This window comes from Pelecanus crispus, chromosome 7, assembly GCF_030463565.1.
Source record: "Pelecanus crispus isolate bPelCri1 chromosome 7, bPelCri1.pri, whole genome shotgun sequence".
NCBI lineage: Eukaryota > Metazoa > Chordata > Aves > Pelecaniformes > Pelecanidae > Pelecanus > Pelecanus crispus.
Window position 1 is genome coordinate 9618280 of NC_134649.1, and position 22207 is coordinate 9640486.

Genomic DNA, 22207 nt, shown 5'->3' on the forward strand with positions numbered 1-22207 from the left:
AAGCAGAGAGGGCGAGTGTCTCTGTGAGCACTGCAAGCGCGGGACGGCGCGAGAAGCAGAGGTGTGAGCGACTGCGGCAGTCATGCTGGGAAACACGCAGGTCATCGGGTCTCAGCCAACATCTCTGACGGCTTTCCCAAGAGCTGAATGTGCTTCAAGAGCAAATATGCTGGAGTGGGCAGGAAAGGAGCAGGGGCTCGAGCAATCAGCAGCAATTCCTGCGTTGGGAGCTGCCAGGCTTTGCTGGGAAACTCCCCCGTGTCCCGAGTTTGTTTCTGGTCCCAGGTGGACTGTGATAAGGCAGGTTTTGGTCACACTCTGCTAAGTGTCCTTGGCGGGCTGCTGGGCCAGATGCCAGCTGCTGGGCAGTGGGAGCACGGTGGGGTTGGCTCTTCTTCAGGGCTTCTACAGGTGAGTGATTTATTTACGAGCAGCATGAGACGTCTCATGGGGCCAAAAGCAACCCCTAGGCAGGAGGAAGGACCCACAGCTCCCCGGGGAGCCCTCATCCCCAAGACTGCAGGCCGCCCACTGCCCTGTCAGCCAGGGATACCTGGTGTCCTTCCCTCGCTCTTGGTGGCACGCTTCTCCTGTGCACCTGAGTGGCTCAGCCCCTCGTTCCAGCTCATTAAACCCGCTTGCGTTCATAGTCACCAGCAAAGCTGAATGGGTGGTTTATTGCCTGCTTGTCTTTGTTGCTTTATAAATACGACTGGCTGCCGGTGACACTGGTTTAGGCTGGGGCATTCAAGCTCTGCAGAGAAGGGTAGTGTGGACATCTGGGTGGCTCTGATCTGCGGGGCTTCCTCCTCCCTGTTACCCGGTGTGATCCATCCATGCTCGGATCACACCCTGACTGCCAACACCCGTGGGGTAGGATGTGCTGCCAGACCTGCAGGGAGCCGATGCTCAGGGGCACGGTGGTAGATGGCAACCCAGGGTCTCCATCCTCCGCCTCCCCAGACCTCAGCCCCCTTCCAGGCGCCCCGCCTTTTTCACCCATATGGGCCCTGGGTTGCCCTTGCTGTCCTCCGAGGAGGCTCAGGGAGGACGACGAGCCCTGGGGTGACATCTTCCCCGGGTCTGCGGGACCTCCCGGGCAGCCGGCCGGGCTCCTGCCGGTCCCTGTCCCTCATGCCCCGGGCTCGGCCTGCCCGCGTACGGCCGCTCGGTGACGGGGCCGCGGAGGAGCCGGTTCGCGGGCAGGCGTTGACCTCTAGCGGCGGCCTGGCGGGGCGCGGGGCAGGAACGGGCGCTCCGGCGGCTCTGCCCCGGGGCTGGCTGGCTGGCTGCCCGCCGCCGCGCTCCACCGCGCCTCCCACCTCAGAGAGCTCATCACGGTGACGTCATCGCAGCGTCACCACCTTTACACCCAATAAGGGGAGACAAAGGCAATGACATCACCGCCACGCGCGCCCTGCCGGCTTTAAATTTTAAATTGGCGGCGGCGGCCAATCGACTCGCTCCCCGGCGCCGGCCCCCCGCCCTCTATTGTCGTCACGGTCCCTCGCCAATGGAAGGCCGCGCTCTCCGCACGCACGCCGAGGCCGGCCAATCAGCGCAGAGCGCCGCTCGAACTGCCGGCGCCGCTCCGCCCTTCCGTTCCCTGCCCGCCGCCAGCGCGGGCGCCGCATTGCGCAGGCGCGTCACGCCGCCGCCGCCGCCGCGGCCCAATGGAGAGCGAGGAACGGGGGGGGCGGGCGCTCGGCGGCAGCCAATGAGGGCGCGCGAGGCGAGGGCGCCAGCAGTTGTACCGGCGATGGCGGCGGGCGCGCTCTGACGGGGCCTGCGGGCCGCGCGTGCGGCGGGGGCGGCCGGAGGGCGGGCGCCATGGCGTGCTCCCACAGCGTGGTGTTCCTGCTGGACACGGCCAGCCCGGGGCGGCGGGCGCGGCTCCAGCGGGGCGCTCTGCGGCTCCTCAACCACCTGGGCTGCCGCTTCGGCCTGCCCCGCCTGCGCTGGGCCTTCAGGTTCTTCGACTCGCTCGGGGGGCGCGGCGGGGCCTCGCGGGGCGGCGGCTTCCGCCCGCCGGGGCCCCGCGCCTGGGCCCGCTTCGAGGAGGAGCTGGCGGAGCGGTTCGGGGCGCGGGGACCCGCCGCTGTCCTGCCCGGGCCGGCGCCCCGCGCCGCCCTCACCCACAACGGCCTCAAGGAGACGCTCCTGGACTTCCAGTGGGACCGCCCAGAGATCGCGTCCCCCACCAAGCCGCTCCGCAGGAGCCGAAGGACGGGGCTGGCCGCCGGCGAGCCACTAGAGAGCCAGGCGCCCCCCGAGGGCTTCGTGAACGCCGTCTTCCTCTTCTCCCCTTGCCCCCACTCGCGGAGGGAGCTGTGGCAGTTCGTGTCGGGGAGCGACGCCCCTTCCTTCCCTCGAGAACTGCCCACGGCTCAGGAGCTGGCGGAGAAACTCCTGCCCAAGAGTGTCCAGGAGCTGATTGTGGACCAGAAAATCACGCTGTTCTGGGTGGACACTGCCGAGTGGTCCCAGGTAAGGAGATGGCTTTCAGCTCTGACTACTAGCAGGCCATCTTCCACGCCACCCTCCCATATGAGAAGGGAGAGCAGTTTTATGCTGTAGTCTTTTGAGTGGTAGGGAAAGGTCTACAGTTACTGCCATGTAATCTTGTTGAGCAAGAGACTGTAAACTGGCATGGTAGTTCTTCCCGTGGAGATGGAGATATATCAGCAATTGAGTTACTGTACAGTGCTCATTGATGGGTCATCTTGTGCTTTGAGTTAGGTGGGAGTTACAGCTATTCAGAATTGCAAATAAGCAGCCTGACAATTTAGATGTCTAGATATACACTTGAAAATATTGGCTAGCTGTTAGTTCAGTGGGAATAGTATTGTCTTTACTGGGTTCCTGTTAAGGTTAATAGATTCCATAAAAACACTTGGAAAGCACTGTGTTAAGATGCTTTGTATGTGTGTTTCTTATGCCCATTCTAAAAGCATGCAATCTCTGTTTGTATGCAAGTTATCTCACTGCCAACATTAACTTGAGACCTGTCTGTTACTTTATTTCAGCTGATCGAATCCCCAGATCACGTTGGATACTGGACAATGTTGGAACTGATCCGTCAGATGGGAGGCACCATTTTGCCATCTGAAACCTTAGTGCAATGTTTGAGTCACCACAGGGCAGATCTTGCTCGCGGCTTTCTTGGAGACTCAAGTTCCCCAGTGTCACAGGCTGTGCCTTGGACCATGCTTCTGCCATTCGATGCGACTTTGAACTGCTTGTTCTCGAAGCCCTCTGTATTTCAAGCAGTATTCCCCCAGCAGGAAGGAACATTGTTTCTCAGTATGCCTGGTAATAATAAAAAAAAAAAAATAAATTGGTGTGCATAGTAATAACTGTGATCTCTCATGCAGGGTCCTCGATGAGTTTCCTTTGTGAACAGTATGTGTAGAAGTAACTTCAGATACTTAAGAGCCTAAGGTTTTTTTTAAAGAAAAAAAAAACCAAGTCCTGCATGTGCTTAGTTCCTCTGATACGAGAGCTATTATCCCATGTTTCTGATTTAGTCTCTTCAGTTTTCCATGCTTGCAGACGTTTGGGTGCACAAAGAGCTTTTTGCCGGCTCCACCTTATATAGGTGTACACCCTTTTCTTCTACATGTTTTGCCTCAGCTTCAATTTGGCTAAACTAAGAACGCAAATATAAAGCCCCTTCAAAAGAAAGCAGATTAGCTTTAAGGCAACATACAGTGTGCATTGGCTCGCTCTTTAGTGGTCCCTTTGTGCGCTTAGCTCCTTCATGAGAGCTTGGGGACATCAGTTCTGCAATACACTTACTGTCGAGTTATTCCCAGTTTAATCTTGGAATTTATTTTTCTTGTATTGAAGTTGCCTCTTCATCTAGATGAAAAACCCATTTTACATGTTTTGGAACTTTTGCTTTATCTTATCCTTGCACAGGAGGAAAGAAGCAGAAAAGCTGTGCTGTGATCCTGGAACCCCTAGCCATGATCCAAAGACAACTGCATTATCCAGTCAACATCTTCCTGAAAGGTAGCTTGACGAGTTGGAGCTTGATGCAGGCTGGCCAATTCCTCACAGAGAGCTGGATATTGCAGAGCTCGCAGGCTGAGCAGGCAGAATGTAACAGGTCACTGTTTCATCAGCTGTTAAGGAGTCTAGTGACTGAAGAACTGCACATGGTAAATCTTTCTCTTTGCCTTAAATTAACATCTGTTCTGAAATGAACTGTGACACAAGGGGTGACAGTATCATGTTGTGAAGACAATAATGGTGGTATTTGTTGCATTGGAAATTGCTCATTTGGAGCTAAATTTGGAACATTCTTTATAAGATTATGTAAGTCTATAACCTGTTTGTAAAGTATCTGTACTCCTTAGGTATCTGTATTTCTAGATAATGTAAACTTTTCTGTTTTGTTTTTTTTAATGTAGGTTGCTGAGGTGTCTCTATCTAAAACTTGGTGCCCCTGCACTGCTGTTTTATCACCGCTTTCTGAGAGTGCTGCAGTTCTGACTATACTTGGTACTGAGAAGACCGCTGAAGTTCAGCAATGCAACCTTGAAGGAGCTGTAGTGGAGAACTCTTCCCAAGACCATGCTCTTCACCTCCCAGATGTTGTGAATAGTGTGTTGAGTAAAATTAACATATCAGCGGAAGATCCTCCGGCCAGGATGGGTAGGTGTCAGGAAATGCAAAACTTGCTATCTTTTGATCATCTGTAGATCTGATTTGGAGTGAAACAATTTAAAGCTAATGATTTCCTCAGCGAGGAGTCTCTCATTTTTGGGAGTTGTTAATTTTGTCTTGTCTTCTGTGGCCTGTGCCTTGTGATGTGATGCAGAAACCTGCACTGGTGTACCTTTCTGTTTTATTGACAGAGCATTAGTTTCCATTAACTTGTAGATAAAGCACAGCTAATTCTGCCTGGGGACAAGTTTTTAGAATGAGGTTTCCTAAAATGGGTCACATAGGCCATCCCTGGCCGGTAAAGCCTTTGGGTGTGGCTGCAAGGAGGCTGCTTTCAGCTCACCTGTTTTGTGTTATGGTGAGACTTATAAGAATCACTGTCTGATATATTGGCTATTAAATTGTCCCTCCAGGAGCAAATGTTTGGAAACCTCTGCTTTAGAGCCTCTGTGAAGGCTGGGACCTTCTGCTACTTAATTTAGTTTCCTTCTGATTTTTCTTTTTGTGTATCTGCTCACAGGAGAAGAAACTCCTATGCCAGAGTGGGTCCAACGGGAACTGTCCTATACAGGGGGCTGGCATCCTTCAGTGCTTGAAGCATGGTATCCTGCATCGAATGCTTGTGGAGCAAGCTCAGATCTGATGGAATCATTCAGGTATTTTTCTGAAACGTCTCGGAGTAATAATCAAGGATTTCTGCCCCCTGTTAAGGGAGTATGGCTGTAGCATTGCTCAGAGTTCTAGAATTAAATGCTCCTCTTAGTGCTTTTATTTCTGTACGCAGTTTACTGTGTGCTTTTGCTTCGTTATGTCTTGGTATATATGTCAAAAAGAACTGGGAACAGGCTGTTTGGGTAGCAGTTTGTGTGGATTAAGATCTTGACAGTTTCAGGAGTGATATAGGTGACTTAAAATGACCTAAGCTACTTGGGGAAATATCAGGCTTCGCCTCATCTTATGGTTCGATAAGATCCACTGTGAGATACTGAAGATAGTGGTTGTGTTATCACAGCTGGTATTTAGTAGGAATGAATAAGCCTGCTTTCTTCAAAGAGCTTGCTGAGTGAAACACACACAAAAAAAAGTCTAATGCAGGTTAGCTTAGATAGTACAAAGCTGCTCATGTAGTTTTGTGACATGGGTCAGTGGCATATCCATTGTATGTCAGGTAACTGTTGTTATGCTTGTTTCCAACTTGGTGTGACCCTTTTAAGAGTGGTTTGGGTTTTTTGTATCTTTTAAGAGTTTTGGAGAGCAGGCATTGGAAGAGTACTAGTGTGTGTTGCTTGCACTATATTGCTGTGGACTGGCACCTAGAAAAACCTGGCTCCTGTGCACTGGGAACAAGGAATATGCCTTTCACTCCCATCTTTTTTGATAACTGTATTGAATGGCTCTCTTATATAGGCTCCTGCAGGTCCCTTGTGCTAATGGGAAGGATGATGCAGACCAGTCTGAAGTGGAACTCTCAGAAAGTCTGTCTGAGCTGTACCAGAGAAAATTCAGCGAAACATCTGCTACAGCTGGACCAGGAAATAACAAAAAAAGACGTATGTATCCTTTGGGATTTTATGTGCATGTTGTCAGTTAAAGATTATAAAGCCTTCTCAGCAGGCCTTTTAATGCATGAGTCCTAGAGATCTGTACTCTCATGAGTAGTGGCATGCTTCAGATTTTTTTTTTATCTAGAGACAGCATCATGACATATTAATACTAGGATTGTCCTTTAGTACAACCCAAATGACTAATTCAAGGCTGTGCAGTGACTGACAAAACTGTTAAAAAGCAGCATGCAGAGCTATGCAGTTTCACTAGTTGTTGAAATAGGGACTGTTCCAACTACTAGTAAATACTGCAACCTCTCAACTTTGTTCTAATTTGGAGAAATAAAACACTCTCTTCTTCTAGAAAAGTTTAATCATTGCCTTTCAGTACACTAACCATAGTTGATTATACCCTGACCTGATGTATCCTGAAATCTTGCTCTGTCAGCTATTTCTATTTCTTTGACATAAGATTGCTTCCTATATATGTAACTTCTGATTATACCTATATAAGTTCTTATGCAGAGCAACAGTTTTCACCTGCTTTTTACTTAGAGAAGTAGCTGCCTGCTGTGCATGGAGAAATACATATCTTTTGGGCCTTGTTTTCCACTAGAAGGTTACTAATCTCACTTGACAGTAACACAGAATTCGGTATTATGCTCTGCCTTGGGTGGAGTTCCTGCCCCACTGTGTCTGATGGTAGAACTCCCTTTCTGTGGCGTTGCAGGTGGAGTTCCCCGAACTCCAGTCAGGCAGAAGATGAAGACCATGTCCAGATCCCTGCAGATGCTCAATGTAGCAAGATTGAATGTAAAAGCTCAGAAGTTTCAACCTGATGCTGCACCAACAGTGAATGAGAAGGTTCCACAGAAGCTTTCAGCAAAAAGATTGGATGAAAAGGTGGAAGAAAAGCAAAAGGCACTTAAAATGCCAATAGGTGCGTGTTAAGTTATCAGTCCTCATATCTGTAGGAGGTCATGTGGGGTTTTTATGGAAGGGAGAGGGAAGGATAATAATGGAGTATTGGGTGCTAGGGAGCAGATCAATGTTTGGGTTCCTGTATCTTCAGCTTGGCACAGAGTGGTTATTTTTTCCCACCCTTCTCCCAGTTAGTTTCTATGAATGTTTACAACCTAGTGTTATAACTACTCCTGGGGTTAGTTTCCTGCCCTGTCTCCATCTGAAAAAAGCAATAAAAAACTGACTGTTTTTTAACTAAAAGAAGTAGAGGGAAGCACCCATCAAGGTGTAACTGGAAATGTAGTCCTATTTACTAATTATGCAAAGGGAATTTCCTGACTGCTACAGTAACCTGAAAAATTGCTGATCTACTTGGAACTAAGCTTATAATTTGTCATGGGTCTGGACCTGGGACTGCCTCTGTTAGTGTTCTGTGGTCTGGATGCATCTTTGCTGGAGAAAATCTTTTTGATGACCTCCTCTGTTCCCTTCTTCAGCTGGAATGAGTGTTTTATCAGTAAGATGTGATGAACAGGCATTTAGTTAACTCTGGACCATTTCCCTTGCAGACCTCAAAACTGAGGAGGAACTGCATTCCCATTTAATTGCAAGCTACCAGAAGGCTGTTGCTGACGCAGTTCTTTCATCTGTGTGTGCCCAGAATATGATCATGGCCATTAAAAGGTTCTTGAAAGTACAAGATGCCAAAGAGAAAGAGGTAGGTAAGAGCATATGGGCAGGGTTGTTACTGATCTGGAAATTAAAGTTTTTTGCTATTTCAGGCTACCTTTCCTTCATCTTACCTGAAGTTTTTATGTGCGGGTGCATGTAGTCAAAACCACAACCACTAACTACATCTATCTGTTGCCAACTCAGTAGTGAAAAACCGTAGGTAGTTGTAAAGAACGTAGGAAAATCCGGTTGAGTTATCAGTTTGCACCTTTGCTGAAGATTGCAATGGATACCTTTTTCCTTTACATTGACCTCATTCTGAATTCTAATTTCACTTATTCAAAGACAGTATTTTAAAAAATACATTCTTGCAGGCCGTATTTTAAAAAAGGTGTGTCTCCTAGTTTTGCTTTACATGGCAAATCTAGGCCTACTGCTTCTCCAGGAAAGAGAAATAGTTCAAGGTATTTCTTACTTTAAGTCTATAAATAGTGTTAAAGATTGTAACTCAGTGAAACCAAAATTGGTAAACTTGTTAATAATTGAAAAAAAAAAAACAACCCTGTGAAAGACAAATCTGTAGTTACTGAAGAAGGCCTGAAGCTGCAAGCAAGTGACCTCTGATTTCAAGCTATAAGTTCTTCTATGTCTCATGTCATTGTGACTTTGCTACTGAAAGAAAAAGAGAATGCCTTTCCTTGAAGGAGAAGAAAAAAAAAAAAAAAGAGCTATTCCCTAAAGAATGGGTCAAGATAGGAGGGGGGAAAAACCTGCAGACAGGGAACAGACTTGAAGTTTTTTCTGTAATTTTGTGCAGGTGGCCTGTGTGGAAAGAGTCAGAAACCATCTCCTGAAGACAAGCAAAGTGCTCAGACAACTGCATGGCTCACAGAAGGAGACCAAAGTCAGAGAGTATGAGACATTCTATTTACTTCAACTTCTGAGATACTGTGGAGTTGGTTAGCAGTTTTCAATGGTGGCTTTTTTTTGTACAAGTGGAAACGTATTTACATGGGGCAAATATTTCAAGGACAGTATCTGGTCACAGTATAAGCATTTCATTAAATGCAAATGTACATATGCTGTGTGATATAAATTATGCTGTCAAAAGGAGCCACTTCCCCTCCCATTGCTTTTTTTGAGCATACCTTTTGCAGTAAATACGCTGTTTCCACCAGAAAAAAGGCAGTGAATGACTACTTGTTTTCTTAGGTGCCGACTTCAGGTATTTTTGCGCCTTGAGTTATGTCTTCAGTGTCCTTCACTGCAAAGCAACACTGATGAAATGGAGCAGCTGTTAGAAGAGGCAAGTAAATTACAGACCAGGTTGCATTTCTGGATGACACTAGAAATGCAGACATGGAACCTCTAGTTTTGCCTTGATTTTACTGTAACACTTGATATTCCTTGCTGAAAAATCTGGTGTTGCAACTGTCACAACTTAATCAGTTTTCCCACCTGACTTTGTCTTCCAGATGACAGATATGCTGCGCATTTTATGTCTGACTGAAGACCCAGGGTATCTTACAAAGTTTCTAGAAGAAATATTAGAATTGTAAGTTCTTCAGCACGACTTAAGTGTTACTGGGGACTCTGGTTCCAGTTGGATATCTTCTTTGAGTAAACAGCAATCTAGAGCTTTGATTTGCTGCATCTTTGTAATTTTCAGAAGTTTAGACACGTTCTCTTTGTTATGCTTATATCTTGACTAAAGAAAAAGTTGTTGATAAGCAAGTAAACTAATGGAAAAAAACCCAGTTGATTTTCAGTCATTTTTTTAATTGACATTTAAGAATAAGGATTTAGTTCAAACCTTGGGATTGAAACAGCAGCAGTTTTGTGGGGGACTATATTTGATATGGGTTCTCTCTGGTGCTCTAGGTATATGAATTCTATTCCAAAGACCCTTGGAGATATTTACTACGGTCTCGGTACACAAATACCCCCGAAGCTGGCATCTGTTCTGCCTTCAGACTTCTTTAGTGATGACTCCATGACTCTGGATAGCAAATCTCCAGGCCTTCCACCATCTTTATCATCTGCCTTAACTCCCAGTGCTGTTTGCCTACGCACTGAGAGTGATCAGCTGGAGGAGCTGCGCACCAGATCTGCCAAAAAGAGAAGGTAATAATTCCAAATAGGACGCCAGCTTATTGCAGCCTGGGCTGTAGCTGAGGACTTATCTAAACTGCAGCTCAGACATATTTCTGTTGCTGGATAGCTAGTTGGGGCAAGCTGACACCTACTGATAGCTCTGCAAGCCTGAGACAAATATTAAGGGCTTCCATTTTTCATTTTAACTTACCATTGTTGACTATATGAAAGTGTAATCTTGATTCTGTATTTGTATCTTATGCACAAGTAGAGTTCATGAGCATCTTCCATGAGAGGAAGAGGATGTTCTACTGTGCTGTATGTGACCCTATATTGTTAAAGTTAAAACTGTGATTTACTGTAGACCTCTATGTTGGGGATCCTGTGTACATTTTGGCAAATTGTGAAATGAGTTTTAATACCAACCTTAAAGTTAGGTATAGCTATTTATATTGCAAATCATCTTTCAATGTTGTAACCTAAGTGAGGTACCAATGCAAAGAATTTGCAATCTGAATTTAGGTAAAGACTTCCTATCTCTAGAGTCAAACCCAAGTTTAATTATCATTAGGTTGATATCTACACTTCTGATGTTAATTTAACTTTTGTGTACTTCCTAAAGGAATAATGTATTAGCCAGACACAGGAGCATGACAGAAGCACCACAGAACTTGCGTCAAATTGAGATTCCCAAGATAGCCAAGAATCCCATCAGAAAGGTAAAACTCTTCCAGAAGGATTGTGTGTGCGTTGCTTCTGCAGGGGTGCAGCAATGTTGAGAAGTGACACTTGAGTGCAAAAACTCTTGCTCTGTATTCACTTAGTAAGCCCTGTATCAGCTGTACAGAGATCAAAGTTGTTTTGAAAGAGAAATTGAAATAATGTGTGGTTCAGAGCTTACAGTTAGTATTCATAATAGTTAAACATAACATTAAACTGCCAGTGAGGCTAATTTCTTTTTTGTTTCAGGAGAACTCGCATTCTTACCATGTCTCTGAGAAGTCCCAACAAATGCCTTTGCAGAAAGAAGCAGTGCAAGGTATATTGACTTCTAGCTTTTCCATGGAAAGGTGTGTCTTCAGCAGATGTTCTCCCTGTAAATTTTAGTGAGCTGTGATGAAATTATGCTGAAGCATGCTGGAAATCTGAAGGAAGTTTTGCTGAATTCTGCAAAAACTCTGAGGAAAAAAATAATCTTTGCATTCTCTATGTGCTCATATACAAAAAAAACTTAAATCATTTATCCTGCAAAGAAAATCTTTCAGTTCTTCCTTGAATCTTGCAATTACTTCCATCTTTTCTGTCCTGAAAAAAAAAGTCAGGACAGGAGTGACCTCTTGTATCTGGAAACAGGATGTGTCTCTGCAAAATACTTAATAAAATTCAGTCCCACCTGCATTCTCTGAGCCTGCATGTACTTCAGTTGAGAATTTGTAGCTCACTTAATGTTATTCCATCTGGGACACTGACTCGTTGCTTTTTCTGCTATGGTATCTGCTTGTAGCTTATTGCTGAAATAATGCAAATTTTTAAGAGAAGTCCAGGAAGGATTTAGAGGAGGACATGTTCCAGTAGCAGAAAAACAATTTCTCAATGTTTTATGGCCTCTAAAAAGTTGTTTTTATACACTGGTATGTGATGTTCCCATCTCTAGTGGCCTGACAAAAATCATCTTTCTGTAAGTTTTTTCTTTTTTTCCCCTTTTCTTCCTTTTAATCTGATCGTTTCTTGCTTTGTCTTGCCTCACAGAGGTTACAAAGGTAAGGAGGAACCTCTTCAATGAAGAGATACTTTCACCATCAAAAAGGTCTATGAAGAAGATGCCTAGAAGCCAGTCAGTATCTGCTGTAGAAGGCCTAAGATACAAATGCACCAATGAAGGCACTAAAGGTAGGACAACTTGCACATGTAGGATTTTTGCAGAAGAGCTTTTGCTAAAATTCCTATTCTTGCGTTCTCAATTCTATGAAACAACTAATAACACTATGTTTTTAATGAAGGAGAAAATATTTTAGATCAGTGCTGTAGTGTTTGGATAGTGAATAGGATGGTACTGAAACAGAAATCTATTTTTTACTGAACTCTCCACACCTCATAAAGAAAATAAATGTCAAAAAGCTTGGTTTAAAAAAGGATCTGTGAATGAAAGATGAAGAATAAAAGTTATCTCAGTAGGTTAAGTGTCTGACACAGTACTATTAATAAATAATATTGAGGGAGTGGGAAGGGAGTGTAGGTGCTGGACTCTGAAATTGATGATAGCTTATGAGTGCACAATGATTCTGTATTGGCTGTTATTCTTAAACCAAAGCCTGTACAAAACTATTTATTTATTTGTCCTAACTGCTTTATAATTGTGCAGTGTTATAGCTCTTGCTTGATTTTTAGATCATCGCAAGTTATTGACCAAGAGAGTTGCAGAAACACCACTACATAAACAGGTCTCCAGGAGACTACTACATAAACAGATCAAAGGCCGGTGAGTAAGCTATTCCTGAATTTCTTCAGTAAGTGCTGGATATTTAATGAATGGCTGTGAGCACAAGAACCAGATATCTTCTTTGTGGTCAAAGTGTCGTCTTCACCTACAGCAGCAAGAGAAGCAGTGGTGGCTAAATTCTATTGTCTGAATGGGGAGAAATGCTGTTTGTTTCATTGTGTAAGTCGGGTGCTTTAATTCCTGCAGCAAACTGCTGTTAAGGTTTAGTTGCTGCTTCAAGGGCTTCTGAAGAAAAGGCCTGTGCTGTAACTTGTGGAGTCCAAGCTGAAATTTAGCATTTACTTCTGTGTAGAACTGTTACCTATACCACAGCTAGACAGTTACCCATACTCAATCAAATGTTAATAGGAGGCAAAGTGCTTGCTAATTGCTCCCTTAAAGTGGCCCACAAAGCAGTATGTTATTGTAGAATAGAGTATTGCTTTTCAGTCTTTATGGTAAGTTCTATTATTGTAAATGTGAACAGGAACTAAATCCAGAATGTTTGCTGTTTCTCAAGGTCTTCTGATCCAGGTTGTGACACTGGTGTTGTAGAAGAGTCTCCAGAGAAGGCCATGAATGGTAAGCACTGATTTTTTTTTTTTAAAGGTGTTTTTGCTGTGTTGTAGCTCATAAGATGTGCATGCCTCAATTTAGGGAATTCGTGAATAGTCAGTACAGAAGTATTGTACTATTCTGTTGGAGCACAGCCTCTTCTGATAGAACCACTTGCTGCTCACTGCTTTGACAGCCCTTGTATAGTAGAAGTTAAGAAAGGTAGATAGCAACTCTTTTAAATGAAAATACATTGACTTTGAGGGTGAACAAGATTCTGAGCTGCTATAATTACTGTCAAACCAGCACGTGCAGGGATTTTTTTTTTTAATGTGACTTCAACATGTTGTGCTGTGACCCTAACCTTGCTCTGATTTCTACTGTAAGAGATAGCCACCTGGCTCTGGGGAGTGTCTCTGTTATGTTGGCTACTGCTGTTTCTTATCCCCAGGAAGGAAGAAGAAAACAGCATGGTTGGGCAAGCAGGAAGATGAAATCACTAGTAAAAAGAGACAGGAAAATTAACTGATCATGTAACCTGGATGTAACTTGAATTGAACATGGCTTTTCTAGCATTCCTTTCCATATAGGGTCTAGAGAGCGATGAGAGTAATCATGACTTAGAGGAGGGGGCATCATGATTTGAAGGAGGTTTGTATGCATTAATATTCCAAATCCCCAAGAAAGTTGAAGCTTTCTTCTTCACACACTTGCCTCCCTACATGAGCTAGTTAGCTGTATGGAATTGTCGTCTTAGAGTGTGTTCTTTTCAGTTATAAGCTATTCCTGAAGGTGTCCCCATTGTTGAGGGAGAAAGAAGGCTCAACCTCCAATATCCTTACCTTTTCAGAAGCAGGTTTGAGAAGAAGTCCACGCATCAAACAGCTGTCTTTGAATAGGACCTGCTCTGGTGTTTTCTATTCCACTACACAGCCCAGCTCACAAAATTCACAGCAGGTCCATCAGGGACAAGAAGAGGAGAGCTGTACACTGCAGGATGTAGAAGGTACTGAATGGGATTTGAGCAGGCTGGTACTGCTGATCTGAAAAGCTGGCATAGATGGCTCTAAGTTTGATTTGATTTGGCTCTACAAGAGACTGTAAGAAGCGAAGAGCCATCATGTAATAACTTCTGTAGACAGAAAATCAACCCCAGTAATTATTTTTGAATTGGGAATCTGAATTTGGAGGATGGTAAGGCAGCTATTTCTATGATGAATATGCTGCCAACTTAAGGAACCAGTCAGGCCCATCTAACAGCCTACCACTGATTGTCAGTCTGCATTCCTTAAATGCAGTGAAATCCCTGTAAAATATGGGACAGAAAATCCTAAAGCTACTTTCAGTCTACTCTGTGGCAGCATAAAGCAATGACTGATGGGAACTTCTTTGCTGGCTTTCTCAGTAGGATTATCAGCTGTAAATGGTGACATTTAGTTCTTTATATTATACTTACTAGAATCCTTAGTCATGAACCAGAGCTTTCTTAAGGTACCAGCTATAAATAGAATAAGAGGCTGAGCTATTTTGTACTTTTTTCCACTAGAGCACTCTTTCTGCAGATGGATATTAGTTTCACAGTGGGAAATAACAATAATTCTGGTGAAGCTTTAACATTTGGCTAGAAAAGAACATGCCAGGGCTATAGGCTTTGTACACTACTTGTCCATACATCTGAAGTGATTGAGACAATTGTTTGTAGCAGGTTACTCGGTGTTAGTTGAATTGTACTGTTCCACTTTACAGGCATTAAGCAGAATTCAGAGCGCCCCACTGTCCAGACTCCCAAGAGGTTTTTCTTTGGTGCAGTCATTGACACATGTAGCTCTGCAGAGAAGCATTCACCTGGAAGGAGGAGAACAAGAAAAGATTCCTTACACTTAGAAGAGCTGAATGCCTGCCAGGTAGAAACACTTGCCTCTCTCTTTCTTCCCATCCCCTTTTTCTATTCATGTTTAGGAGACCTACACATCTTAAATTTAGTGTTTCTGTTAAGTCTAATCAAATGGGTTTTGTGTTTTAAATCTTGAGAAGCAAATATCAAGAGGTGTAGATAATACTGCTGGAATAGAATAAGCATGATTCTTTTTTTTTTCCACTGCAGACTCCTAGAAAAACACTTCATAAATTTGCCCAGAAGCCACTGAATTCTGCCAGTAAGCTACCAAGGAGATCACCTCGCATTCTCCACAGGACACCACAGAAACTGGAGAAGACTCCTGGCAAGAGTCCAGCTGCTAAGCAGACTGTAGCTAAGTGTTTGGGAAAGTACTTTTCTCATCCTGTACAAAGGGTCAAGTCGCCATCTGCGTTAACTGAAAGTAAGAGGCTTCACTTACTGCAAGTAACTTCTAAGGATTGTTCTCCAGCGGAAGAACGTTCCACTCCGTGCAAAGAGGCTGGCTTACAAATACCAGAACATGAAGGGTTTGCAATGCTCAATGCCTCATTATTACCTCTGACAGATTCAAATCCAGCTGCTTCTTCCCCCTCTGCCATCCATGAAAGATTTTTTACAGAACTGCAAACTCCAAGGCGTTCCTTGAGATACCTCTCAAAATTAGCATCTCCAGTTGGTACTCAGAGGCAAATCCTCACAAAGGAAATTCAGGTGCAGTCAGATCCATTATCTCCAGCAACTCAAAGTACTCCCAGGAAACCTGAAGCTCCAGGTTCAAAATTATGTACCAGCCCACTGAGTTCAGAAATATCGCAGCTCACTGTGAGGCTAGAGCCTCTCTTCAGTTCTCCTCTCCGTGAAAGTTCCACAAACGCTGTGGCAATCTGCTCTCCTTCCCACACACAGTCTAAGGAGTCTGACTGGGAAGTTAGTGCATCTAAATCATCTCTTCGAAAATCTCCAGGTATTACTGGCACTTCACTGAGGTCCCTGCTTCACACATCCAAGCAGGCCAAATGCGAACCAAATTCTGGAGGAGAGAACCTCACACTTGCATGTGCAACACCTTCTAAAAATAAGGACTGTCATCATGATAGCAGTGGTAACTCTTCTGTAGAAACCCTCCAGCTTTGTCAGTCCCAAGTTACTGAAAATACCCTTGTATCAGAGAAAAATAAACAGAGGGATGTAGCATTGCAAAAGTCTCCTCCAAGAGAGGACTCGGAAAACTTGGAAAAGCATTTGTCTCCAAAGCCTTCTGCTGGAGGGCAGGTACATGCACAGAATGCTGAGATAGAGTGTGAGCAATTGGTTAAGGAGGGGATCTCCAGTGCAAACACCTGTGAGTCCTTCCTAAGTGGTTCTCAAACAGTTAGTGCTGACTTGGAACCTAAAACCCTGCTGAGAGAAGAACATATGGGGCTGAAGGCTCCAAGTCTTAAGAGACACTCCAGATTTGCCCTGAATACTTCGCCTCCCTGTCCAAAGCCTGCTCCTGCCTATTCTTTACGCTGCACTGCGGACAGGAGACAGCGGGAGGCTGCAGCACGGATGGGAAATCCTCAACTTCTAGCCAAGTTCTCTACTCCTAAAAGTCATTGCAAACTGCCTTCTGCTAGCCCACCAACTTATGAAGTTGAACTTGAAATGCAAGCTTCAGGCCTGCCCAAACTTCGCATTAAGAAAATTGGCTCTTGCTCATCGTTGGAAGTCCAACCTGAAGCAAGTGCCAGCAAACCCAAGGGAGGAGAAAGTCCCTTTGGTGATCTTGCTATGACCTGGTGTAGCAAGCACCCGGGAAAACTAGCAGCTGCCTGTGTTTCACCGTCCTGTTTTCGCTCTTCCCACAGTACGCCTGGCAAAGGTGGAGGACAGACCTACATATGCCAGTCATACACCCCAACAAGCTGTGCCTCTAACGCTACCTCCCCATCCCCCTTAGAAGCAGGGGTTCCCCAGACACCTTCTCCAAAGCGGAAGGGGAAGGCTACCCCTGATGCCATCAATGATTGGCCTCGGAGAAAGAGAGCAGCAGGCAGCACTGCTAACGCTATCTGTGGTCAAAGTGAAAAGAATGCTGATGAACAGAAGAGAATGTCAACAGGCAGAGAAGGAGAGATGAAAATCTCTGAGCATTGCAGCAGCAAAGTAACAAATACTCTTGGGGAATTTGAACTGGAAGGGATTTGCAGGCTCCAGGATCAGGCATCTCCTAGTGACTCTCAACCCAGGGCTGATGAGGACTCTGCCATGGGAACTTTTGGCTTGAAATCACGGAAGCGGGTCTTTACGTATCTATCACCAGGAAAGGAGGAGACTCATAATGCCAAGAGATCTTGCACTGATAGGTGCAACTTGGATCCCACTGGCTTTTCCACAGATGAGGGTAACAGAAGCAAATCAAGGACAGACTCTGTACTTCCTGAGAAACCAGGAGCATGTGCGCTCATAACTCTGGAGCAGCACAGTTGTGTAGGGGATGACGATGTCTTCCTTTTGTCAGGTAATGAAGTGGCATGAATGACACTCCACTGAAATTCAGAGATGGCTAAAAATGTGGGGTAGACAAAACCAAGAACACAATTGTTTTCTGTCTGACTATCTGAGAGAGAATGAGGTGGAGGGGAAGAGTGGGTTGTGAATGGCATGGAAGTTAATTATGTGGAGAGGCAGACTGGGTGTGAGGAGTTCATCGGTGGAGTATTAATGATGGGAGAGAGATTGGGGCAATAGGAAAGAGCAGGAGGCTCAAGGAATTAAAAGTTTGAGAACTTGGGGAGGGAGGATCCCAATTGCATCCAACTGGCAATTCATTTGGGTTTGTGTTGATGCTACTAGCTGTTTCTGCCCAGCATCCAGCACTGAAGCCAACTGTCTTAAGTCTAAAACTTGTCTGCTTCAGTATAGACTGGAGCCTTGTGGCGGGGGTGGTGTTAGTCCTGTGGATGCTGGTCTTTATTGGTGCTCCAACTCTTCTATCCACCCGTGGTGGCGGGGCCATTGAAAGTGGGTATCAGAAACTATTGCCTTGCTAGCAGTAATGTTGTATCAGTAGGTATTTAAGTTTAAACTACCTCTTTGCTTTTGCTGTGGGTACAGATGATTCAGCTGACCTTGGTGAAACAGGCTGCCTCAGCTCTGTAAACAAGGCCTTGTGAATTTCAAATACTTAATCCAGTATTGTTCTAAAAATGACTTGTTACAGGGGACTATGGCAGATGTTGTTCTATAGTCATTGCATGCCCTGAAGCATTAAGTGTCGGTGTCTGTTTCCTCTTGCAAGGAAAGGTTTGTATACAGAGGCAGTGTCTTACTCATTCGACTGGTATCACTGAGAAAAATGGGCAAAGTTTAAAGCAACATTAGTCCATATTCAGGACATGAAATAATAGCAGTATTTAGCCTTAAGCTGGTCCTGTAAGAGACTTTCTGTACCTACAGACCTTGTTTTTGTATTTACAGACCATCATGGTTATAACAGTTTTCTTCCAGGACACATGAAATTAGGTTAATGATTGGACTTGATGATCTTAAAGGTCTCTTCCAACCTGAATGATTCTATGATTCTATGAGTTAACTGAAGAGCAGCTATGTTTAATACAAGTGAAGTGCTTTTCTACTAAATGACCTAAGAAAATTAAATGCGCTAAGAGCTAATTCCAGACTGCTGTTTACCTTTCTTCATGCCAGAAACCTAGCCTAGATTTTGCTTCAGATAAACTCAAAGTATTACTTGTACTGATGGAGGTAGAATAAAGGCTGTGTATGAGACTTGCCTGAAAGCAGCCTTGAGTTGTCAGTTTGCTGCAGCACCTCGCTATGCTTCCCCAGGCTCAACTCCACCAGTGAAGAGCGCGCTTTCTGCTAGCAGCCTTCTAGCACTGACCCAGTCTCCGCTGCTGTGCCAGGGACAGACACCGCCATCTCGGAGAAAGCCTGTTCAAGGTAACCACCTGTGCTGTAAGGAAAGGCTGGGCTTGAGCAGACGAGGTGTGGTCTCCGCTTGCCTGCAACTAAATGAGAACAAAAGTGTACTGTGCTAGGGAATGGTCTTTGTGCAGAAAGCCTGTGGCTGTATCTGCCACTCCTGTATTCAGTGTCTCCATCTCGCACACTCGCAAGAAACTTGGCATGACCTGGGAAGTTTGGAAGGGAGGGGAGAATAGCAACGAAGGAAGAATAGCTTAGTAGGAAGTGGAGCTTACCGTTCTTGTTGTTTCCAGTTGGTACTTGGCTGCTTGGAGTCACCAGTAAACTTTGGCAAACTGTGGCTTTAATTTATTCTTTCTGTTTTGTAGAAGAGGGATCCGATGCCTTCCAAATAACTGCCAACCAGGAGCTGTCTCCATTCCACATCATGGCTTCCAGGAAGCGTCCCCTTAGCAGGACTTACTCACGGAAAAAGCTGCTCAGCTGAAGTTTGGAGCCAGAACAGTATGGGAAACTTTGCATTATCCCAGCTGTACAACATGATTTTTAACAAGGACCTTATATTTGGTGCTGGATTGAAGCTATCTTGTGTTGGTAGGAGACTAGATGCCAGCAGATGGCAGTGGAAATAAGGACCACTTAGATTTTGTTTTTTTAACCTCAATTGCAGCATCTCTCCATCCATTCAAAGTCTAGATTGGTCTTTCTGGCACTTTTGCATGTGGTAGCAGAATTGAACCTTCACTGCAGAACTCGGCTGTGTAAAGAGGGAGAACTGTCACTTTTCTACAGCTTTCTTGTAAAATAAACTGATGTGAATTTTCATTGTGTCACTTAATCAGAAATCTGTCTTTAGCCCAAGTGATGGGCGAGGGATTGGGGCCGCAGGAAGAAGGATGCTGGAGCCGAATGGGTACAAAACAAGCTGCATGCTCTCGCTGTGTATCTTGTCCTGATACTAACTGGATCCCTCTGTCACTTGCATCCAGTTTGCCATAGCTTAGTGGGAAAATAAGAAGCAGATTAACTCTGATGGATTAATGAGTAAATTACTTGGAAATACTTGACAAATGCCAGAAGAGTACAGAGGAGGGGAAAGATAACTTAGCTGGGGACAGGGAAGGAGAGGAGTTTGATTCTTCTTTGTAGCTCACAAATGGTTTGGTGTATCTGCTCCTGGCCACTGCTGGGCAAGCAGGTGCTGATGGAGTAACTTAGAATCATAGAATTGTTTAGGTTGGAAAAGACCTTTAAGATCATCCAGTTCAACCATTAACCTAACATTACCAAGTCCACCACTAAAACAATTAAGGGTAGAGTAGCAATTTTCTGTTTCCTGGCTTGGTGGCTGGAATATTTTTAATGAAAGTAAAAACTAGGAATCATTAACATTGGAAAGGATCTCTAAGATCAGTCCAACCATTGACTCAATGCCACCATGTTCACTAAGCCATGTCCCAAAGTGCCATGTCTACCTGTTTTTTGAACGCTTCCAGGGATGGTGACTCCACCACCTCTCTGGGCAGCCTGTTCTAATGTTTGACTACCCTTTCCGTCAAGAAATTTTTCCTAATATCCAATCTAAATCTCCCCTGGCACAGCTTGAGCCCATCTCCTCTTGTCCTAACTTCGTTGTCCTTTTCTGCAAACTTGCAGTGAAATGGAGAGGAGTGGCTGGGGAAACTTCCTTGAGAGTTAAAACATGATAGAATAACTGGAGATGACAGTTCAAAGACTACTCTTTGCCAAACTGAGTCACTGATTAAATAGTGACTTGGTTGCCTGTGAAACGTGCTTGCATTCTAACCCCATGAAGACAGCAGGAGCTGTGATTCAGTGCCTGAGGTGTAGCCTAAAGGAGCTAAAATTGTGCATTATCTTGGAAGGGCTGAGTTTTTCCTTTAGGATAGCAATCTCTTTGTGCATGGCAGGGTATTGGGGAAGTCGCCCCACTGTGTCTAGTGAATGCACAGGAAGCAGACAGCTATGAAGATAGCGTGAGGTCATCCTGAAACCAGGCATGGCAATGCAGAAGTTTGTTATGTGGCTTTAAGGGGCTAGATGGTACTGAATGGAATTTGTTTCCTGGAACGCTGTTTGTTGCAGGAAAGCTGACTGTTTCCCTCTGCTAAGAGAGGAGGAATAGTGTGCTTACCAGTGATTGTCCTGCTTGTGGGAGAGGTGCACCCGCTTCAAGGATGTGGACTGATACACAAGCACGGAACTCCGAGACTACTACTTAATTCCAACTAGGATGGATCTTCTTTTCTCTGCTGAAGGTCTGTTTTCAACAGCAGAAAATAAAGGCTCTGAACTTAAATTTTGTGCAGCTCTGCCACATGCAGAGTCCTCAGTAATCTTCCCCTCAAAGCCACACCCCTACAGGCAAGATCAAGTATATAGGAGGAAGATCAGGTGGTTCCTACTTCAGATGCTGGCTTTCAGCTTGGTGTATGTTACTCCCCAAGTGGTAGCGGTGCTCCTTGTGATTTGAGGCTGAAGCGGGGGGCTTGCTTTTTGGGGTCAGGCAGCCAAGCTGCTGTGTTTTCCCCCCCCTTACCCTCCTTAAAGCAGGTAGCTGAGCTTTCATTTCTTGCTCTGCCAGAGTTAAACTTATGTCCCCCTTCCCGAGGTGGATGGTGTCAGCGTTAAGTTGCAGGATTGTATTTAATCTCCCTTACATACAGACTGGAAGTTTTCCCAAAAGTAAGAAAATGCTGCTTAAAGCAGCCTATAGGCTGGAGCAGAACATAACACTGAACCAGTGTTGCTTTTATCCTGGATGCTTCAGACAATTCTGCTGCTGTCTGGAGATGCTTTTCCTGCAGCAACTCAATGTAGGAAGCCTACCAGCTCTGACTGAGCACTTAGAAAGCAGGCACTTAGAATCATAGAATCATAGAATCGTCTAGGTTGGAAAAGACCTTTAAGATCATCCAGTCCAACCATTAACCTACACTACCAAGCCCACACTAAACCAATCAAGGGTAAACTAGACTAAACCATATCCCGAAGTGTCACATCTACCCATTTTTTGAATACTTCCAGGGATGGTGACTCCACCACCTCTCTGGGCAGCCTGTTCCAATGCTTGACCACCCTTTCCGTAAAGAAATTTTTCCTAATTTCCAGCCTAAACCTCCCCTGGCGCAGCTTGAGCCCATTTCCTCTTGTCCTATCGCTAGCTACTTGGGAGAAGAGACCAACACCCACCTCACTACAGCCTCCTTTCAGGTATTTGTAGAGAGTGATAAGGTCTCCCCTCCGCCTCCTCTTCTCCAGGCTGAACAACCCCAGTTCCCTCAGCCGCTCCTCATAAGGCCTGTGCTCCAGACCCTTCACCAGCTTCGTTGCTCTTCTCTGAACACGCTCCAGCACCTCAATGTCTTTCTTGTATTG

The 22207-nt window shown here is 45.0% G+C and overlaps 1 protein-coding gene across 1 annotated transcript; it reads left to right on the forward strand.

The window, feature by feature from the left end:
* The first annotated feature begins 1830 nt into the window (after positions 1-1830).
* On the forward strand, positions 1831-19362 carry TICRR (TOPBP1 interacting checkpoint and replication regulator). Its single transcript, XM_075713994.1, has 22 exons — positions 1831-2487; positions 3027-3312; positions 3922-4163; positions 4416-4659; positions 5195-5327; positions 6079-6221; positions 6946-7155; positions 7748-7896; positions 8668-8762; positions 9063-9156; positions 9326-9405; positions 9732-9974; positions 10567-10663; positions 10914-10983; positions 11694-11834; positions 12333-12423; positions 12944-13005; positions 13829-13984; positions 14725-14882; positions 15083-17381; positions 18710-18823; positions 19177-19362. The coding sequence occupies exons 1-22, from the start codon at positions 1831-1833 to the stop codon at positions 19293-19295; spliced, it is 5883 nt and encodes a 1960-aa protein (XP_075570109.1). The 3' UTR covers positions 19296-19362.
* The last annotated feature ends 2845 nt before the right edge of the window (positions 19363-22207 follow it).

Bases quoted from the DNA above. Each gene is read 5' to 3' on its own strand.
- TICRR (XM_075713994.1), top strand. From the start codon at position 1,831: ATGGCGTGCTCCCACAGCGTGGTGTTCCTGCTGGACACGGCCAGCCCG. The intron at 4,164-4,415 runs GTAAATCTTTCT...TTTTTAATGTAG, and splicing joins TGACTGAAGAACTGCACATG to GTTGCTGAGGTGTCTCTATC. The intron at 18,824-19,176 runs GTAACCACCTGT...TCTGTTTTGTAG, and splicing joins TCGGAGAAAGCCTGTTCAAG to AAGAGGGATCCGATGCCTTC.